The following is a 20,762-nucleotide window of genomic DNA, read 5'->3' as shown; positions in this document are numbered from 1 at the left end:
TGTGTGGGTTCATAACAGAGAGATGGAGAGAGAGCGATGAAGTCAGAGAGGAAAGGAGACGTCAAGAAAAGACGATGGGAGCAAGGATAGCAGAATGTGATAAAAGAGCGGCACGGAGCCAGAGAGATGATGGGGAGTTGCGGATCACACATCTGGCCTGCACGAGTGTCCTCTCTTAAACACTGACCTTCTGGCTCGTTCTTGATCAGCTCCTCCATCTTGCGTTGTTTCAGTGTGTCCACCACGTCTGCCAGGCTGCCCTTGCGTCTCTCTGGGGTTCCCAGGGCGCCCGCGGAGGAGCCCCCGTCGCTGCAGGCCCGTCCACCCCCTCCGCCTTCTTCTTTGCCCGGTGAGGTAGAATTGTGCTGGGGGAAAGGACTCAGAGAGCTCCTCTTAGTGCCGTCCTGGTCCTGAAGGGAGGGGAGGTAAAGAAAATGTAATTATTGCTTTTTAAAAATGTACATAAACTTCAGGACAAATAAACTACGAGAAAGAAAAAGTAGCAGGAGGTAGGGGAGGAGCTGGCATACACCCACTCTTTATCTTCATCCGCCTCCTCTTCTCTTGCTCCCTTTATTCTATCCATCTCCCCTACCCACAGCTCAATGCAACCAACTTTCATCAGCAGCCAGTTTTCTCAAGTTAGGGCACACTTCTCCTCTCTCTTCTCCCTCTCACATCCTCTGGAATCTGCATTTGACTGACTTGGAGGTACTTGACAGAACGAAGACATGAAACGAACAGCAAAAAGACTCTGCGCGCTCTTAGAGTCGCGCAAACTCCTTGTTACAAAGCCTCCAACGACTTGGCTTTGAGGGACGTCCAACGCCACGAGTCCCGAGCCCAGGTTTCAGTTCCACGCTACTTTTGTCCTAAGTATTCGTGACAATTAACGCTGAGGATGCAACTGCATCACTCAGAGGAATCACAAGAAAATAGATCCCGTTTCAAAAAACAAAGCTTTGGAGCAGCGTCAAATCATTTGCATAAACTTATGAAAGGAATAGAACGGGTGGAGGAAAATTCACAACACACAAAATAGAAATCAGCATGACAGCGACCAAATATAAAATATACAAAGTGAAGCTCTGTGGCTTTTGCCAAGCTGTCACCATGAATAATTATCCTGCTGTCGTATGACATGTTCTGTTTAATGACCTTTGGAAATTACAATACTCACAAAGAAATAGAAGATAAAATATTATATTATATACATTATTATATTGAGTTTATTATATTATAAACAGAATTTTGCACTTGAATTTTAAAGTTCATCCTCAATCCGATTTTTTTAAACGTGCTTATATGAGCTTAAGGTTTGTGACATCACCAGTTGGTTAGAAACCATTCGTAGGAATTTGTGCTAAATTGTGCGTATAAAAATAAGTTACCGAGGCGTCTCCAGCCACTACACTTGCACACAGGCACAACAACGGAGAGAACTCAGCTAATCTAGTTTTATTTTCACCTTGCACTGTTGTATAATGTAAATTCTCGAGATACGTGGTTGTCATCAGCAGGAATAATTGCAGGGGGTTGTTTAACTTATATGAAACCGAGACAAACAAACCGCGACAAACAAACAATAAAGCACGACAGCAGCTGAGTGGTAAGTAACTTTGAGCATCTTAATCTTTGACCCAATAAAACCTGTGTTTGCTTGGACAGCCTGCATAATAGACTTAACGCCGACTCAGCCCAATTAAGAGGTGACACCGAGACAGGGAGGACGGCGTCAGCTCCGAGCGTGAGAGCACACACACACAAGTATAGACATGCGCTTGGAACTGTACACAGGATGCCGAGTATCGACAGACACGCAGGCAAATAAGAGGGTGCTGGTCCTTGCACAAGCAGAAGTGTGCGTGTGTTGTTTGATTACAGAAACAAAGTGAGTCAGTCAGTCAATCAGCCAGTCAGTCTGTCAGCTCTGTAGACAGGAGGGTCAATGGTCCACAGGGTTAATCTTTGGCTAATCTGGCCACAGTATGGAGCACGCCACCCGGGACAGCGGCACACATTAACAGTACCTCTGTTTGTCTCAGTGTGTGTATGAGCGGGAGAGAGAGACAGACAGAAAGACAGTGGTACATTCCATCTGTATTAATGTCATTACAGCATATTATGGCGGAGATGGTTTTCTAATCATTAACTCGCAGGTTGCTGGTGGAAGTGGAACTTAACACTGAGATCAGAGTCCACGGTGAAGTCATCCAGCCACCAGATGACTCCGGTTTCTGTTTGATAGTCAAAAGCTTTTTATTTTTAATAGAAGCATCTTTTCAGCAGAAGAGTGAAAAATAAACTCAAACCCTCCAAACGAATCATTACTCTGGGCTCCACTGAGAGAATGAAGCCGGACAGAGGCTTTCAATATTGACGATGCTTTCATTGTCAGGTAGAAGACCATTATCACTTGGCATTTTCTACACTCCACCGGCTCTCTCTCTTTCTCTCTGTCTCTCTCTTTCTCGTGTGTGTGCGTGTGTGTGTATATGTGTGTGTGTGTGTGTGAGTTTTTCTGGATAAGTCAGCATGCTCAATAATTCACAGATTCTCTCCTCTGCGCTCGTGCACATGCATTGTAGCGGAGGGACAGGGTGCGACAGCGATGACATGGCTGTAGCGGTTGTGTATTTACTGTGTGACAGGGCGATGAGACTTCAGTCAGAAGCCGGTGTTGCCGCTAACTGCGCTCGGGAAATGTCTTGTGAACTTAAAGCGCTCCAAGACTTTACTTCTTCTCCACAACACACCACCTGACCAAGTTGAGAGCTCGGACCGCTCCTGTCTTTTCTTTGCTGCATCTCTCTTTCTTTCAACCTCTCCTGTTCTTCAGATTAGGGAAATTCAGACTTCAAATGAGCGGCTTTGTGATTACGAGTTGCGTCAGCTCCACCACGACATGTAAATGGAGCGAAACGGAGAAAGAGAGAGAGAGAGAGAGGGAGAAGGAGCGTAAGCGGTTGGAAGTCAAAGAAAGAGAGAGGCAGTGTTATTAGAGGAAAAGAGAGAGGGAGAGAGTTGACGGAGAGATACACAGAGCGAGAGAGAGGAAGGCAGGCGTCTTGAAGGCAACGGTCACACCTGTCACATCCCATTTATCTAATCCAGCGCCTACTTAAAACAACCACACTCTTTTCTTTCGAGAAAGATGTCGCGCAAAACAAAACAAACAGAAAAAAATACAGGAGGGGGATGGAGTCGGGAGGTGGAGTTGGGGTCGGGATAGTTGGGGGGGGGGGGGGGTTGTCGGGTCTTTCGTCTCCTTTTTTTCTCACTTTGTCAAAAAGCTGCCACGGAGATGTCATCTCGCCGCATCCAACAATGAAGGTCAATTTCCCCCCCACCCATCACAGGGAATTAGCAGGGGGGGAACCCTGGCTTCTTCAAAAAGACCCCCGGTACATTAGGGGACCATGAGGTTATTTCATGCGTTGAGTCAAGATGACAACTTTAAAGGCTTATGATGGTTTTTTTGACTTCATAAGATGTAATCCATGAGCCTCGCTGGCGATCAGCACCGCAAAGTCCACGACAAGAGAGAGGGGTGATAAAAACCAAACACTAGACGAGCTCCCTCTATTGCAAACGGGTGTCACTTAGCCGATTGGGGTGTGGGGGGTTGCGAAACTTTTCTCATCAACATTCATTTATTCCCAAGTACAAACAGAAATTATGGATAGTGTAAACGCTCTCTGCCCTCCTCTGCGTGCATGTGTGCGAGCAGCTCTGTGCATATATGTGTGACACAGTGCACATAGCCTGTAGGTGTGTGTGTGTGTGTAAATGTGTTCGCCTGCATGCGTGTATTTATATGCACTAGATGTGGCAGGCTGGCAGTGTGGGCGGTTCTGCCTTTAGTTTGCAGATGTCAATTCTCTTCCAAATGACTGGAACAAAGTAAAAATTGCGCCTCACTCTCTTTATCCTTTTACTGCCTCTGCAATGGAACCGAATTAAACAACTTTTGTCTTCTTAAGCTCATCTGTGAGGGGATGTTGGTTTAAAAACACTTAACTCTTGCCAAAAAAAAAAGAGGAAAAAAAATCGAAATGCTATTTTCTTTTCCTAGAGCCAGCACAGATGCCACTGTTCATTCTTTTTTTCTTTTTCTTTTTTGACTCCTTCGTCTTCTTCCCTTCCTCCTCCTCCTCCTCTATTGCCCGACTCTCGCTCCCTCTCTCTCTTTCTGAGGACCTGACATGTCTTGGACGGTGCAAGGTGTACGTGTGGAAAACAGTATTTGATGCTTGGCGCGTCGTGGTGGATCAGGGCATGGACAATGTGGCAGTAGGAAAGAACTGGAAGCGGCTGCTGAACTGAAATACGCACAAACACACACCGGGAGAATGTCACTGATCACTCCTGCAGGGGGGTAAGACTTAGCTCCGTGCCAGGGCTGCCAATCTCCTCGACGTACACTTAACACACCTCCGATACACAGCCAAACACACACACACACACACACACAGCAAATCCCTTTACATGCCATGGCTAAACACAGAAACTGTCAGTTTTGACTCTGATGTCCCTCAGGCTGGGACAAGCAGGCAAACACACACATTACTTTTATCCCCATGTTCCAACAATATGGTTCACCACAGAAACCCTATATTAAAAAAATATATGTGCATCGGGTGTGTGACACAGATAATTATTTGACTACATTAATATAATTTCTTAATTAAGAAAATTTAAAATAAGCACCATTGTATTAACGTCCTGATTCTAATTGGCCGCTGCAACTTATTGTCCAAGAATTACACACTTGCCCTTTTCCTTATCTAAAAACATGCAGCTGTATTTTCTGTGTTTTCAATAGCAGTTTGGCTAAAATGCACGCCAGTATATTTTACCACGACCCCTCGCTGTTGACAGGCAAGCGTGTGTTGATTCATTAGTGCATCACTGGCATGAGAAATTAAGTGTGACCACTGTGTCTCAAGACTGCTCAATGACTGTGTTAAATCTGTCAAATTCACATGAGCGCGCACACATACACACAATCACACATACAAATTACACTAAAAAAACACGAGGGGCCGTGTGGAGGAAAACGAAAAAGGAATAATGCCTTTATAGTTTTACTATCGTGTAAACGTGCATCCTGCCGGTTAATGAAATAATTAGTGTTTGTCCATTAACACATTTATGAAAGAAGATGCTCACCTCTGCCTGATGTGCACAATTTTTTTCCTGTAAGGTTTTGCAATAACACATATAAGACTTCAAAGAAAGCAAACGAGAAAAATACCATTTTCATGCACTATGAACCTAAATCACCATTTTTACACATGTTTACTTTTGTTTTTATCACTAAATGTTAAATAAATCCATCCCTTTAAAACTGCAGGTGCGTCGTAACTGGATTTGTGGTGTCGATTGGCCGACCTCACTGAACCGCTTCTAAAATCCATCCCATCAGGCATTTGAACCAAGCTGCTCTCAGCCAATCAGGGTCCAGCTGCACGGTGAGAACCTCGCGTTTAGTAAAAACACCCTTTTAGCTAAACTGCCTTCATTTGCAAGCCATTATGAGCCGCCACCATTCTTATCCGGAGAGCCAGGGTTTGAAATTTGAAAAAGCAAATAATCCAACACCTTTCAGGCTTTTAAAATAGCTGTGTGTGTGTGTGTGTTTGTCTGTGTGTGGCCGTACAGCTGCAGCAGTCAGGTAAAGCAGCCGGGCCAAAGCCGAGCAGGCAGGCGAGGCGGTGGAATGAAGAGGTCAGTGTGTAGCTGAGCTCTTCTCCACTGCCGTGTTAATTTACTATGACAAGATAAAGCTGTAATCCCCCCCCCCCCCCCCCTCCCCCGACACACACACTTCCCACTCCTTCCTCCTTTCTCCCCCCCCCCTCTGCCGCCGCCTCACTTCCAAGTCAACTGGTCGCCGATGAGCCATTTACTTCCCCCTATCACTTTACGACAATTGCCCAGGGAAAGAAGGTTAGGGCTGGGAGATACCCCCCCACCCCACTGCTCTCAGAGTCCCCCACCGACACTCCCCCCACCGCCTCGCTGTAAATCTCCTCCTCCCTCTCCATCTCTCTTTCTGTTTCCCTCCCCATCCACTCTTCCCTGACAGTCAGCGGTGAAGGGATTGAAAAAATCATAAACTTAACACAAATCTTACAACATGCCAAGAGTGGAGTGGGATAAGCCCCCATCCCCACATACCAGGCACACACACCACGCTCGCCACTTCATAATCCACATCAGATATTATGCTAGTGTATGAGCCCCCCTTCCTCAAACAACACAAGTCCTTCCAACACACACAAACACACCACCCCTGCCCCCCCCCCCCCTTCTACTGCCAATTAATGTACTAGAAAAGCCGTCATGTGTCATTTTGAGGCTATTTAATGGTCTTTTAATGAGGGGTGCTCTGATAATAACAAAAGGAGGACAGTGATAAAGGCCCAAATATGAATGATAGAAGTTTTTGTAGACTTCTTTGTATTTCACGTTGTGTAAATCTAAATCTAAATGAACCGCAGATTAACTAATCACTGTCCTCCACGGCGACAGATAACCTGGTGGATGTGTACGTACTGTATAAGTGTGAGTTAGCACGTGTGTGTTTGTGCGACTGAGTGTGAACGTGTTTCAGCGTGGCCCCAGGACTTTGGTTTACAGTAGGCACACATGCAGAGTCCACCGTGGGGAGGGGCCTGCGGGCTAATCAGCGGGCTAATTACGGAATTAGCTTTCCATTACAGCCCTTAAGCACCGTTTCATTGTTTTATCATCACTATGGGGGAAAGGTCGACGGTCGTTATCAGAGCGCCACTGTGACTAGGTGTGTTTCAAGGTAAGGGCTCAGGGGAAGAGCGCAGACACTGTAACACACACCGAGGAAACACACTGGAGAGACTTTAGATACGAGCAGGATTCTTTTCACAGATGCCCCGAAAGGTTAAACACATTTGTCGTTGTGGATCGTGAATATTTTGTTTTCGCAAATACAATAAAAAAATGTGATAATGCTAACCAGCAACACGTGATAGCCTATACAGTCACGTAATCACGCGTATGTAATGAACATGCATTGTAAATCACACCACATGTATTGAATGTGTAATGAGCTACAAGCAGGAGTCATCTTCAAATGCACATAGAGTTGGACAAATAACACACAACGAGAAGTTCACAATAAGCCTGTATACTGTGAAGTCTACACTGTTATTTTACATGAATAACACAAGCACACACACACACACACACACACACACACACACACACGCATAGAGCACTTACAAAAACAGAGCCATACATTCAGCACCACCAACAATGTCACACTTCATCCCAAAGATGAAGTGACTCACTGCCATGGCTCACATTTTGCAGTCACGCAACTGTGCATCAAACGGGCTCAAGGCGACGGCTGGTGGAGCGCACATAAAAGCGAAAACACGTGTGCGCCCAAACAGTAGCCTTGAACCTCTGTTTTTTTTCTTTCTCTCTACTCCCCTATTTAAAAAAAAAAAACAATAACCTCCAGCTCTCAGCGCGCAAACTGCTTTTCACTCACAGAGAAAGTCAATTTCTGCCTCTTTAGAAACCTGACTCCTTTCAATTCTGTAGAGAATCAACAGATAAACATCCATATATTCAGTTTCCTCACTGCTGAGAAAAGTGCCGTTTTTTTTGTTGAGGTTAAAAGGTTACAACATAAGGGAAGTAAACAACATGTTGAAAGAGATCCAGGATGCATATGCCACCATTTGATTTCCAATATGCAGAAACATTTTCTGTTTCCTTGTCCAGAGACGATGTTAAATTCAATATAAGCCATAGAATTCTAATTACTCCCGGCATGTTTCATTGCCAAAATTACATTATGTAGCAATTTCACAGGTAAACAAGGTCAGTGTCATTCATTTCTTGCAAAGTACATCCAACAAAAAGTAAAGATTTTTCCCGCAGTAGTTGTAATTCACTGTAAGACAGGTGCTGCCTACTTCTCCAGCTCGTTTACGAAGCTTTAATCACTGACACTCGCCCTCAACGCCCTGACTTCCCCTTCTTAATGCTGGAGGTCAGGATTACGCTGAACATAATCTGATCTGGGGTCTGTGCCCCCGGGGGGTCACTTTTAAACCTCCAGCCTCTCAAACACACACACACAGACAGACGGGCCTCATGGGGAAGTAATGCCAAGGGCAGAGAGCCAGCGGAGAAAGAGGCGAGATGAAGGCCAAGCAGCCGGTGACCAGGGGGGCGGAGTCAACCAGCAGGAGTTGGCAGTTTTAATGGGGGAAAACTAAATCAACAACGGGAAATGGTTTGTCATTTGAAAGCATTACATTGATGAAATATTTTTAAAAAAAAGTTTTGATAGTGTTGGAACTACAGAGGCATAAAGTAGCCATGGAGTTACTCTTTGGAGACACCTTGAGCTCTGACTTTTGCCTACTTTTTGTTTTACTTCTTTGCCAAATATCGCCACGGTGGAATAAAACAGGCAGATTCTGAAGCAAGCTCTGGAGTTATAAGAAGAGTTTTGTATATTATACGTGGATATATGTTTGTGTATATTATCGGTGATCCTCAGATAATGTCCTCAGAAAGCGAGTCACTCTGAATTTTAAAAAGGTAGGCCATCATGTACGTGTGTTCAGATTTGACTGAGTTATGTCTCGGAGAGTGCAGAGTTTTAACACACGTGTTTATTTCATAGAAAATATAAAACTTTTTATTGCAGGCTTTCAACTGAGATGATGTTTCCCAAGTGAGATAAAACTAATGTTCCCCCTGTTTCAAAGCATGACCTTGAGTCATCCCTAACCCTAACCATAGGCCACGCTCGCCCATAGGGGGGCACATTCACCCACAGAAACACTAAAGCCAGATCGGAGGCGCGAATAAAGGTAGCTGTCCTCACCATGTTGGTGGGGCTGTCCAAGCTGCGGTTGGCGGGCGAACGAGGGGACACTTTGCTGCAGTAGGAGACCAGGGGGAGGTGGATGACACCGCCCAGTCCCTCGCTCTCATCATCCTCCATTCGCTGTCTGCTGGTTGCCATGGTTATGTCTCCATCTGTCCCCCCATATGGAGAGGCTGGTCGCTTGGAAGACATCCTGGAAAAAATAAGAGGAGGAGAAGGGAGATAGAAAGGAAAGAAACAGTGAGCAATATACAAAAGGCTTGATATAACAGGTTGAGATCGTGAGTTGTATAATGATTGTGACAGTGTGATGGTTACGGTGGATATGACTAGTTCCTGGAAATCTTGAATAGTCTGATCCAACTCCTTCCAGCAGGTATTCACAAACTCCCCTTCAACATGACAACCCACACCAATTGTCTATCTTCCATTTGTTGATGTGCATTCTGCATGTTCAGCCGACAGAGCTGTCACCGTGCAACGCCACACAATATCCTCTTCAGAGGGTTTTGCGAGCACCAGGCTCCTTGGCAGACCTTCAAACACGCTCTCAGGTCTTACAGTATGTTTACCATGGAGGCCATTCAGCGTTCATGTTTTTTTTCCCAAAAGACGGGGACCATTACTGCAAATGGAGCCCGCTTGCACTGGCATTGTCGGAGGAAATGACCGTGTCTTGACAATGGGCAGTGAGTGAGCGCAGTATGCACAGTGACAATTATATGTGTTTATAAAGACCTCGGGACAATAGGGGAACCGGAAGAAAATAGCTGGCCCTGCGGTTTGCATGTGTTACCACGGCTTTGTTCCCTTGAAAAGAAGGAAAGGATATAAAGCCAGGTCTATTAGGTGAACTCTGTCACTCACAAGGTAAATTTGCCTCCTGTACTTCAGCTGAGCGGGATGCAGTGACTAAGCGGCAATAATAGAATTTAATGTGGTTCTCAGCATCGCCTGAATGCTTTCAGATGCACTTGTCAGCCTTGAAGCCACTGTGACTATGACCCTGGGTAATAGGCTGCTCACGCTCGAGGCGAGATGGAGGGGATGCAGGCGTGGATGGAGGGACAGTGAAAACATGACGGGAGGAGTGTGAGTGTGATGGGAAGCAGCTGAAACCAGGAAAGAAGCAACAGGCGTCCGACTAAATCCCGTCTGATTCTCTGACTCGCTCGTTCTATCCTTCAGCGCGACCCGACATCATCATCGCCATCCGTCTCTGATTTCCCCCGTCTTCCTCTCCAGCCTATTTCCCCCCTAAATCCCCCCCCCCTCACCCCGTCCCTGCTTGTCTCCAGTAAACTGATTACCCTCTTGACTCTATTGGATTTCCTCTGGACTGTACATCTGGCATTGTTCCGAGGAGCAGCCCTGCCACTAATTCAGTGCTTATTTACCTTATGACAGTGGAAAGGCAAACAATATTGAGTGCTGCTCACTGGAGGCGACGAGGAAAAGCTCGGCGCTCACAGACACAACGTGGCGCTCTATCACAGGGGAGGCTGAGCTCGAAATCAAATCATGCCCGCTGCAGTAATACTGGAAAACTCTCCACCATATTGATGTAATTTAATATGCTTTAATTGTTTTTTGGAAGGTTTTGGAGATTCATAGACCTCATAGATAATCTAATAATTTAAACCAGTTTACAAATTTTGTGTTATCATGTGATTATTTCCGAAAACCCTTTTTAATCTGCTAAAAGTTTTCAGGAACACAGAAGCAATTTTGTTTTTATTTCAATGGGCCCTACAGAGCTTTGTGTGCTTAATCTGTGAATGAGGAACTCATGTAATACTTCATTTGAAGTTGACTAAGAAAATTACCAAGGGCACCAATACGCAGATATGGATTTTACAGTAAATTTGGGTTCTGCAAATCTACAATCTTTTAATTTAAGGGACTGTTTTAATGCTGAACACACACCCACACACACCCATCATAGAAGTCAACTGAGTGGAATGTGTATCTGCAGCTGATTTCTTTATCTGGTATCTCTAGTCGCTCTACCTGCGTGGGCATGCTCAGCAAAAACTGAGGCCATAAATGACCAGTAAAGATTCTGTATTTGTTTTAATGACAATAAGAAGTTAGAGATAAGATCACAAAATTGCGGCCATTAAATTCAACTGATATTAAAACTGAAAATAACCTCAGGTAACTTTTCTGACGATAGAGCAGCTGAGGAGAAAGCTCTCTGTATGTGTGTGTGTGCGTACGTGTGGCTGTGCACAAAACCTTTACACGATTGTTTCACACATGAACCCATGCAAAAGGCAGGTCCAGCTGTACAAACTACAGAGCTCAGAGGCCACGCAGCCAACACACACACACACACACACACACACACACACACAACACAAACGTTGAACAGAGGCCATAAACCACTGCAGGTCTGTTGTCATCACTGCCTGTTTACTTTACCTCCTTTCACTGTCTCACACTGAGGCCTTTTGTTTCAGACACACACACACATCTCTTGTGCCCAACGTGTGAACACCTCTACCAAAGTCCCCCCCCACACAGACCCCAGGGTCAGCTTCGATTCCTCTCTCCTCCCTAGAGTTGCACTTTGGCTCGGCCTTGGAAAGCAGGGGAGGATTATTCTCTGTGTTATTGCAGCTTTATTGTCCATCATTAAGCCACAGTAGCCTCATTGGCATTTGTGGACGGACGGGCCGTGGACAATTAAGAGTTAAATATTAACACAGGAAACAGCACCGATATACCCAAAACCTCCAGAGAGCTCTTGTAAAGAAAATAACTTGCAGGAAAACAATTCATTTCATCCCTGTTTTTGCTGTACTCTGCCCCTCTTCCTCCTCTTCTTCCTCTCCCTCCGCTCCTCTTGACACCCGTCCAACCCGACCCCCCGCTCGACTCTGCTACTACTTCCTCAGAGGTGGGTGTCTATGAACGGGGGCGGCCGTTCACAGCTCCTCTCCGGCTGTAAAAATCCCTCACCTCCCTCCCGTCCCCCCCCCTTTGAAGTGGAATTACTACACAATTGCAGCACGGGCGGGTGTGCAGGTTACGCCGGCTACTTCATTTAAAGTTTGGCAGGGCTGTCACGCCGGGAGAGAGACCCCGAAAGGAAGACGTTTCCAAAGCGGGACCGATGATGCGAGGATTAAAAAAAGAGATGAGGTTTTGTTAAGTCTATAAATTGGCAACGTGGTCCAGGTCATAATTAGAGGAAATTACCATAATTTCGCCAAACATATGAAAGCAAAAACTTCATTAGCATAGAGACATGCCTCCTATAGGCCTTTTCCTTGAAAAAGCCAATGGTGTTTCATGTGACATAACACTTTTGCAACAATATTGCAGTGTACATTTTGATTTACAAATCATATTAGGATGCAAACTCCCCCCAAGAAATCATCTGATATCATCTGTTTGTCTTTTGTCCTCCCTCAACCTCTCATATTTGTTTCAGTAGCCACGCAAACATGCCCACAAACACACAGCTATGTACATGCAGAGAGCTCTAAGCTGAGATTAGAGCGCCACTTCCCCTTGGCTTTTTGATGATTAGCGGCTCCGCGGCTAAGTCCCTCTCATATCACATATGTCCACTGCTGCTAAGTCACTAATCGGACAGCGACCGACGTCCATTAACGGGCCGGAATAATCGCCATTGACGGTGGTTAACCGTCTCCTGGCCGCCGCTCGCTGTAATCAACGCGCCCATTTCATGTTGGCACGTCAGCAGCGGCGAGCTTATGCACACGCAAGCACGTTTAAATACAGGCAGACAGCTTATGAACACGCAAAGGGGAGGTGGCTCACACATGCAAAAACACTTCAAAAAGTACACACACACACACACTCATGCAGAGACACACAAACACATCAAATGAATTAAGCAAAATGGGGGCAAAGATTTGTTTCAGCTTCAATGAGGAGTGAGGCAGAGACAAAGCAGCCATCGCAGAAATGTCACAGGCTATCACATACTTACACACACACACTCACGCACACACACATGGCTCTGTGTGTCTGGCTGCTAACATAATCATGCTGCTAACTGCTCTTGTTAACTCTTCTACTCAGAACAAGCTTTCAGGGAGCGTGGGAGCCTCCTCTGGAGAATTCCATACTAAAGTGTGTGTGCTTCTGCGTGTGCATGTCTGTGTGTGTGTGTGCACGCATGTGCTCAGTCTCTCTTTAAATTGGAACCCATTATTTGTACTGTTACACAAATGTATACGTGCACTGCACGGTCAGTCGAATTTATCTTCTACAGTATAAAATAAGCACAGGGGCTAATTCAAGTGCTATCAGGAGTCAAAGGGACGTTTTCTTTTTCTCTGACTGCTGAGAGGTGCCTGCCTGTCACTCAAGTCTATTTGCTTGGAAATGTGAGTTATCTTTGAAATTGTTCTCTTGAGGGAATGGAAGGGCATATCAAAATAGTTGAGCGGAATGCGCCTTTTAGATAAGGCGCCTGTGGCGGGTTTGCCTCGGAGGTGCCGACCGCAACATTTACATCTGTATCACACCTCAGGCGGGAATTTAAACAAATGTTTCCCACACGTGTCACAGTATCACTCGCTTTAGTGCCATCACCTTTTCTTCCTTCACCCCCCCACCCCCTCCCACCCCCTCGCTGCATTTGTTGTTCTCAGCTTTCAAAAATAATTCATCCTTCTCTCTCTCCGTCTCTATCTCTCAGTCACATACTCTTGAACTTAATTTAACATTGTACGTCCTCCTGCGCTCTGTCTCCGTGGCTCCCTCTCTTTCTCTCTCTCTTTCCCTGGCGGTGTTGTCTTACTTACTGTTCCCACTTTACACAATCAGCTGTTTGTAAGAATGTCGCTCCATCCCTCCCCTCCCTCCCTTCTCTCCCTTCTTCTCTGTGCAGACTCTTAAGGATATTGCCTAATATCTATTTATAGGCTGTCCTTTTCAAACAGTGGGAAGAGTAGGGCAGCAACAGAGAAGAAAGGCAGAGATGGAGGGATAAAAGAATGAGAGATTGAGGACCTGGAGTAGTGAATCAATGAGATCCCCTCTTTTCCTTAGTGTGGCTCTGTTGAGTTAGAGCAGTTTGGATGATCTTCATAAATTGCTTTTTCAAAACTTTGAGAGGACGTCAACAACTTCTAAGAATTAAAGATCAAATTTTAAATCCTTTAAAAACATTTTAATATGGAGAGAAAGTATGTTTCGACGTGAAGTGTAAATGCGCCATGACATCGTAAAGTAAAAAGTGTTCTGTTCGAGTAAACAGTGTGAAACAGGGAGAAAATATGAACACAGCTCCTGCCTGTATATGCTCACAGTCATATACACACACAGACACACCCTCACACACAAGCGTAGACATACACTGAGCCTCACACACAAACACACACCAATACACACACACACACACAAAGCATCCTCTGTGAGGTGGCCTAAATCGCCGGCCGACGGCCCAAACTGTGTTTCCTGTCCAGCTTTAACCACAAAAGGCAATAACACACAACCTAATGTCACCGCTGTTAATCACACACACTCGCTGGAGAGACAGTCATGTGTTCTGTATGTGTGTATGTGCATGGAGAGAGGCGAAAGGGGGTGGGAGCAGAAGACGTGGGCCAACTCATGTGGCCTCTGGAACTACCTCTCTTTCTCTCTCTCTCTCTTTTTCTTTTTGTCCGTCTTCCACTCTCGTCCCTTGTCCACCCATAAGCTTTAGTCACCAGCGAGGCAGCGCTCCACAGACTTTTCTTGTCATGTTTTCAGTTTTTCCTCCCGTCTTTAAAACCTTATTTATGTCTTTACACTGAGTCACCGGATGATGTGATCGCCAATGACGTTTCTGCGCAGAAGGAAGGATGAAGTCCAGATTAAGGACAGTGGGATGTGAAGAAAAAGTATCTATCAGTATCTACCGCATCTATCTGAGCAAAGGCAGTCTGTGGGAAAATCTGGAGTGTTTCTATAGGAAATGGATGAAAAGATGCAGAAAGAGATTTTTGGGGGGAGGAGGAGGAGAAGGACCAGACGGAGAGAGGAAAAGTGCATCCGGTGGACGGCGGCCCTGCTCCCCTGGTGTTTTCTTCGAGGGGGGGGGAAGACGCTGCATAATGTTTATTGAGCGAGGGAACAGTGTTTTTTTCCATTGTTGTGCCGGGGCTTCTATTTGTGCCGCATTTGTTAAGCAATCCATAAAGGAGTCACAACATTTGTCTCACTGTCAGCGACTTGGCCTGCCCCTGTAAACCAGGCACACACACACAAGAACAAATACACACACACAAGCATACACACACACACAGATACAAGCTAATTCTCTCACATAAATGACAGCACACACACACACACACACACACACACACACACACACACACACACACACACACACACACACACACACACACACACACACACACACACACACACACACACACACACACACACACAAACACACACCACACACTCCCAGCTGGCCTCTTTCTTTCGTCCCACACTTTTGAAAACTCTTCCCACCTCAGCCCAAATGCTCCCCTCCTTTTTCCTTTGAACCCCCCCCCCCCCCCCCCCCCCCTTCTCTCTATCGTGCCGGGTTCCCCCCCCCTCACCCTCTCACTACCTGTGAAGACAGAGGTTTCATTGTGCCGCTCACGGAGGGAGCTCAGAGCGCTCTTAATACTGTCCCCTATTGTGGATTGGAAGGATGGTAAACAGGGTGAGTGTGTGTGTGTGTGTGTGTGTGTGTGTGTGTGTGTGTGTGTGTGTGTGTGTGTGTGTGAGAGAGTGAGAGAAAAAGACGGAGAGCAACATAGACAGATTAGTGTAAGACATGGTGCCTAGATTGATGGATAATTGTAGACATGGATGAAGAAGGGAAGAGGGAGAGAGAACAAGGGATGTGAAGTGTGAAATCCTGGATAAGTACACGCACACACACTCTCTCACATACACACACACACATGTATGCACTCCTGCTCTGTTGACAATGCAATTCCTTCATCTGACCTTTGACCCCTCCCCTGTGACCTCATGTCATAGGACCAGATTCTAGTTAGCCTGGAGGGACATCTCTCTCTCTTGCTCTCTGTTTTACACGCACGCACTTTCTCTCTTTTTCCCTGTCACTTTCTCTCCTTTACCCGACACCCCCTGATCCTCCTCTTCCCCCCATCATCACAAAACAACAAAAAATGTAACTTTTAAGTTCCTCTTCCCTTTCCTCTATTGGCTATCGAAAACGGGTCAGCTGACCGCACCGGAGTGGGAGGTCGTGGTCGGGGGGGGAGAAAGGGGTGAGGGGGGGAGAGTGTGCTGAGAGAGAGAGGGAGGAAGTAGGGAGGAGGAGGAGGAGGTGGGGGGCTTTAGCATTCTCCTCTGGTATTTTTCTGTCTGTCGTTCTTTCTTTCCTTCTTTCTTGGCCCCCCTCTCGCTCCGTGGATGGAGACACGGTTATCAAGGCTCTCTGGGGACAGACAATATGGCCCAGACAATGGCCTCCAGTCCGAGGTGGTGGTGGGGGCCGCGGGAGAGAGTGAGCAAGAGATAGAGAAATAGAGAGAGAGAGACGGAGAGGCCGGTATAGGGCCACAGGGGAAGAGAGGGGCAGAATGCCGCATTAGTTTGCGGAGCACGGACACTCTACTCAATTACTCTCTCTCTCTCTCCTTTACAGACACACACACACACTCTCTTTCCTGAAACACACACACACACACACACACATACACCACTTTAATCTCACCCTTTTAAATGAAGTACAGCGACACTTACACTGGAAGCCGCACTGCTCACTTAAATCGGAAACAAGTTTTTAATCACCACACCACGAGAACTCGCCTTACAAAATAAAAGCCCATGATTATTAAATAAATACAAATAAACTGAGGGGCAGAACGCGATAAGTATAATTCTGTATTCTCAAATATTATTTTTTTTAAATCGGAAGTATCCTCGGGAAAAACATTTGAAGTATCAGTGATGTAATAAATATTATTAGGCCGCTTTTTACTGTTGCACAGGGTCAATGTCATTCTAACCAGTTTATATACCAGTTGGTTTAATCTTAAACATTGCATTATATATTAATAAAGTGATAATTATTCTGATATAAAAAGTTAATTTGAAAACAACTATAAATACAATGTATTCTTTGCAACAAGTATCTGAAATATGAGCAGACAATAACACTCAAGTATATATCAAGTACCTTAAAGCTGTAAGTATAGAATGAGACTGAATGTAGTTTTATCACTTGAGATAAAGTGTTTGAACATATAAAAAATATTGTTTGGCTCAATGAAATTCAGAAAATAAAAATCCCTCGGGCTGTTGATGCCGTCCTTGCTGCTGAGTGCGACGCAAGTAATGTCAGATTGGATCAGACTGCGTTCTGCTTAAACTGGTCCAAGTGTTGACACATCTACTGGTGACTACTGCCGCCACCATCACCCCCCCCGAAATTTACTCACACACACACTAATAAACGCAGAAGACAAATGGAGGGGTGTGAAAATCCACCACTGCCTTAACACCACTTCGACACAGACCTCTTCCTCACCCTCAACCCCCCATTTCTTCACCTCCACCACTCTCACTTTTCTGTAAAAACTCCGCTGATCCTCCTTCCACCCCTTCTTCTTCCTCTCCATCGGCAAGGAATGTGTCAGTTTGACCACATCATTTCTTTTCCCCTTCATCTCTCCCCCCCCCCCCTTCCCCTGCCACAGCAGCCTCCTCCAAATGTCTCTTTTTTCTCTCCCCCTCGTTTTCATCTGCGTCCCGGTTGCTTTTGCATCCCTCCGTTTCTCTCCATGGGCACATTTCTGTTCTGTTTGCATGAACAGATGAGGCCGTGTTTAGCAAAGGCAGCCTGCTTCCCACTAGCTTCAGCTGGAAATTTGTATACAAAGCCGAGCGCCAAGAAAACTAAATAAAAAAACACGTATTATCAAATTAATAATTAGTATAAAAAAGCTACAAGACAAAACAAGAGAATTGATTATAGAGAACTGAAGAATAACGTCTTTAACAGCTTAACAAGTTGACACAAATTTTAATCGCATGTCTTTTGCTGCCATAAATAAATGGAGATTAAAAATGCATGTTTTAAGCTTCCGAGCAGATCACTCATATGCCACAAACAAATTTAAAATGCCAAAGATGACTTCTCGCTTCTACAAAAACAAATCTGAAATAAATAAAATACAACCTGTCATCCAAAACTGTTACAAACTTTTCTTCCTCTGCTATTTTCCATTAAGCCTACATGGGTCTAACTGAATTTTTACAATTGGATGATTCAGGAAAAAGAGAAGAAGAAGAAGAAGAAGAAGAAGAAGAAGAAGAAGAAGAAGAAGAAGTGTAGAAAAGTTAAAGAAGAGGAAGTATGATGAGAATAAGAAGCACGGGTGAAGGAAGCGAGCGGGCACTTACAGAGACGCAGGAACGGAGAGCATCGCGACCACTGAGGCTGAAGCATACACACACTGGCGATGCACGCATTGGAAGATACCCTCCTCTTGCTTGCTCACTCGCACACATACACCCATCCACATATGAACACACTCCCTCTCACACACACACACACAGATACACACATACACCCACACACGGCCAGAGCCACAGTGATGGAGTGCATTACTGGAAAGCAAGAGTTTTAAGCGCTCTCCTCCTAAGTCATTGTAATCCCTGCATTTATCTCCATACATTCTGCTTTTCTGTGTAATCCTTTAAATTTTTAATTCCTCCTAGCTGTTGTTATCTTATTTTTTTTTCTCTCCCCCCCTCTCTTCAACCACTTTGCCAGATTGAACGCTTTATTAAAAACACATTTTTGCCACATCTAAATGTGTTCTTAATTCAACGGGGGCCCCTGAAATCCTCCCAATCCCACCCCACCGACCCCACCGACCCCAGTTTATCTCGGGGAAAAGAAAAAGATTAGTTTCATCGTGGGGCAAAACAGAGCGCTACTTTAATACAATAAAAGTCAAGCAGGCGACGGAGGAGAGGTGAGTGTGTGTGTGTGTGTGTCAGCGCTTACATACATGTGAGTGTGTGTGTTAGTATTAAAACGATGGGTATTATAACATAATCTGTCTTTCGCAGCATTAGCATCAAACAGCCATTATTTCAAAGGCAAAACCCCTTGTGTTGACAGTGTCGGAAAAGGGACAAGGTTAGAGGGCTCACACCTATAAATGACGCACAAACATCAGAGCAACAGTGAGATTACTATTAGCATAAGGCAAGAATAATAAAAAAAACAACAACATGCAGATAATGTACAATAGGATTAATGGGGTTTTGCATGTGTTTACTTTGGATTAAAAAAAACGCAGATAAATCTATTTTAAAAGCGACTGAGCAGGAGGGGAAGGTGTAAACATTCAAATATCATATTTGTTTCCCGGTTTTTTTTGTGTTTAAAAATAAAAATAAAATTCCCTGCGTATTTTTTGACTTGTTGACAGCTCGTTGAAATGTTAAGCTGATACAGAGAGAGGCTTTAAAAATAGCTTGACGGGGTAAAGCAGAAGTAAAGAAAGTTGTGGTGAGCAGTGGAGATGAGATGATGAGGATCGCACACAAACTGACTCACAAACACACCTCTCTTTCTGTCCGTGTGTGTGTGAGAGAGAGAGAGAGCGAGAGAGTGTGTGTGTCTCTTTTTTCTTTTCAACACAGTTTGTCTATGGAGGTTTTGAGTTGAATGAACAAGTTGAAGTCAGGAGGGACGGAGGGGGATAAAGGGAGTGATTAATGTCACTGCTGGGACAAACACATGTATGAACTCACACTCCGACACGCACACACTAACATACACATATTTGCTGCTTTGCATATGGTATCTCTCCGAAAGCATAGAGTCAATCATCAACTCTTAACAACACACACACACACACACACACACACTCCAAACTCAGCCAACTCAGTGAGACAGTTCTCATGCTCAACACACACACAAACATTTACAGACTCCTCTTAAACACACATATCTTTCTCCTACATCTGTCCGGTCCTCTGTCTCTGTCATCTCTCCGCATGTGAGTGAGTGCAGGAGTGTGTGTGTGTGTGTGTGTGTGTGAGAGAGAGAGAGAGAGAAAGCGTCACGTACCTGTTACACTCCTGAGGTAGCTCAGGCTCAGTGAGCATGCTGGAGTAAGGGTCCGTCTCTCTCGACAACAACAACATAAAACAGTCCCACAGCGCTCAGATGAACAAGGTTAGTCTCCCAAAGACAAGACGGGATAGAAGTGATCCTTCAACCTCTCCAACGCACTGCTGCTTCTCTCTCTCTCTTTCTCTTTCTCTCTCACTCTCTCTCTCCCTCTCTCTCTTTACTCACACACTTCCAGCCTCACACCCTCTCTCTCTTTCTCTCTCTCTGCCTCTGTCCCTCCTCTTCTCCCTCCCTGGCTGTAAGCTGGGAGAGCTCCGCTCCGCTCTTAAAGGGCCAGCAGCAGAGCCTCTGTCGCTCAGTGTATGTGTGTGTGTGTGTGTGTGTGTGTGTGTGTGTGTGTGTGTGTGTGCGTGTGTGTGTGTGTGTGTGTGAGAGTGTGAGAGAGAGAGAGAGAGAGAGAGAGAGAGAGAGAGAGAGAGAGAGAGCAGAGGGGAGGGGCCATTTGACCAGAGGGCTCATCACTCCCAGAGTGTAAATGCTGCCCCCTTCCTCAAGTCTCTCTCTCTCTCTCTCTCTCTCTCTCTCTCTCTCTCTCTCTCTCTCTCTCTCCTTCACACACACACACACACACACACTGTTTTCACACACTCCGAGAACGGTCACACAAGCCCATGTCCACTCTATTATGCAACATGAGCAGAATTGATCAATATGGAGTATACTGCCTTGAACTATATAAAACATACTTCTACAAATATGAATACATCTGTATTGGGA

The 20,762-nt window shown here is 45.3% G+C and overlaps 1 protein-coding gene across 1 annotated transcript in view; it reads right to left on the bottom strand.

The window, feature by feature from the left end:
- sox5 (SRY-box transcription factor 5) overlaps positions 1-20,293 on the bottom strand; it is an 86,006-nt gene extending 65,713 nt beyond the window's left edge. Inside the window, exons 1-3 of the mRNA XM_053414951.1 lie at positions 19,980-20,293; positions 8,894-9,089; positions 188-410 (exon numbers count right to left, since the gene is read on the bottom strand). Of these exons, the coding sequence (XP_053270926.1) occupies positions 188-410; positions 8,894-9,089; positions 19,980-20,056 (496 nt within the window). The 5' untranslated portion in view covers positions 20,057-20,293. The remainder of the gene's footprint in view (positions 1-187; positions 411-8,893; positions 9,090-19,979) is intronic.
- Between the last annotated feature and the right edge of the window lie 469 nt (positions 20,294-20,762).

The sequence above is a fragment of the Pleuronectes platessa genome, chromosome 22, assembly GCF_947347685.1.
Source record: "Pleuronectes platessa chromosome 22, fPlePla1.1, whole genome shotgun sequence".
Lineage (NCBI taxonomy): Eukaryota > Metazoa > Chordata > Actinopteri > Pleuronectiformes > Pleuronectidae > Pleuronectes > Pleuronectes platessa.
Note: the sequence above shows the minus strand (reverse complement) of the source record. Positions and strands in the feature narration are given on the sequence as shown.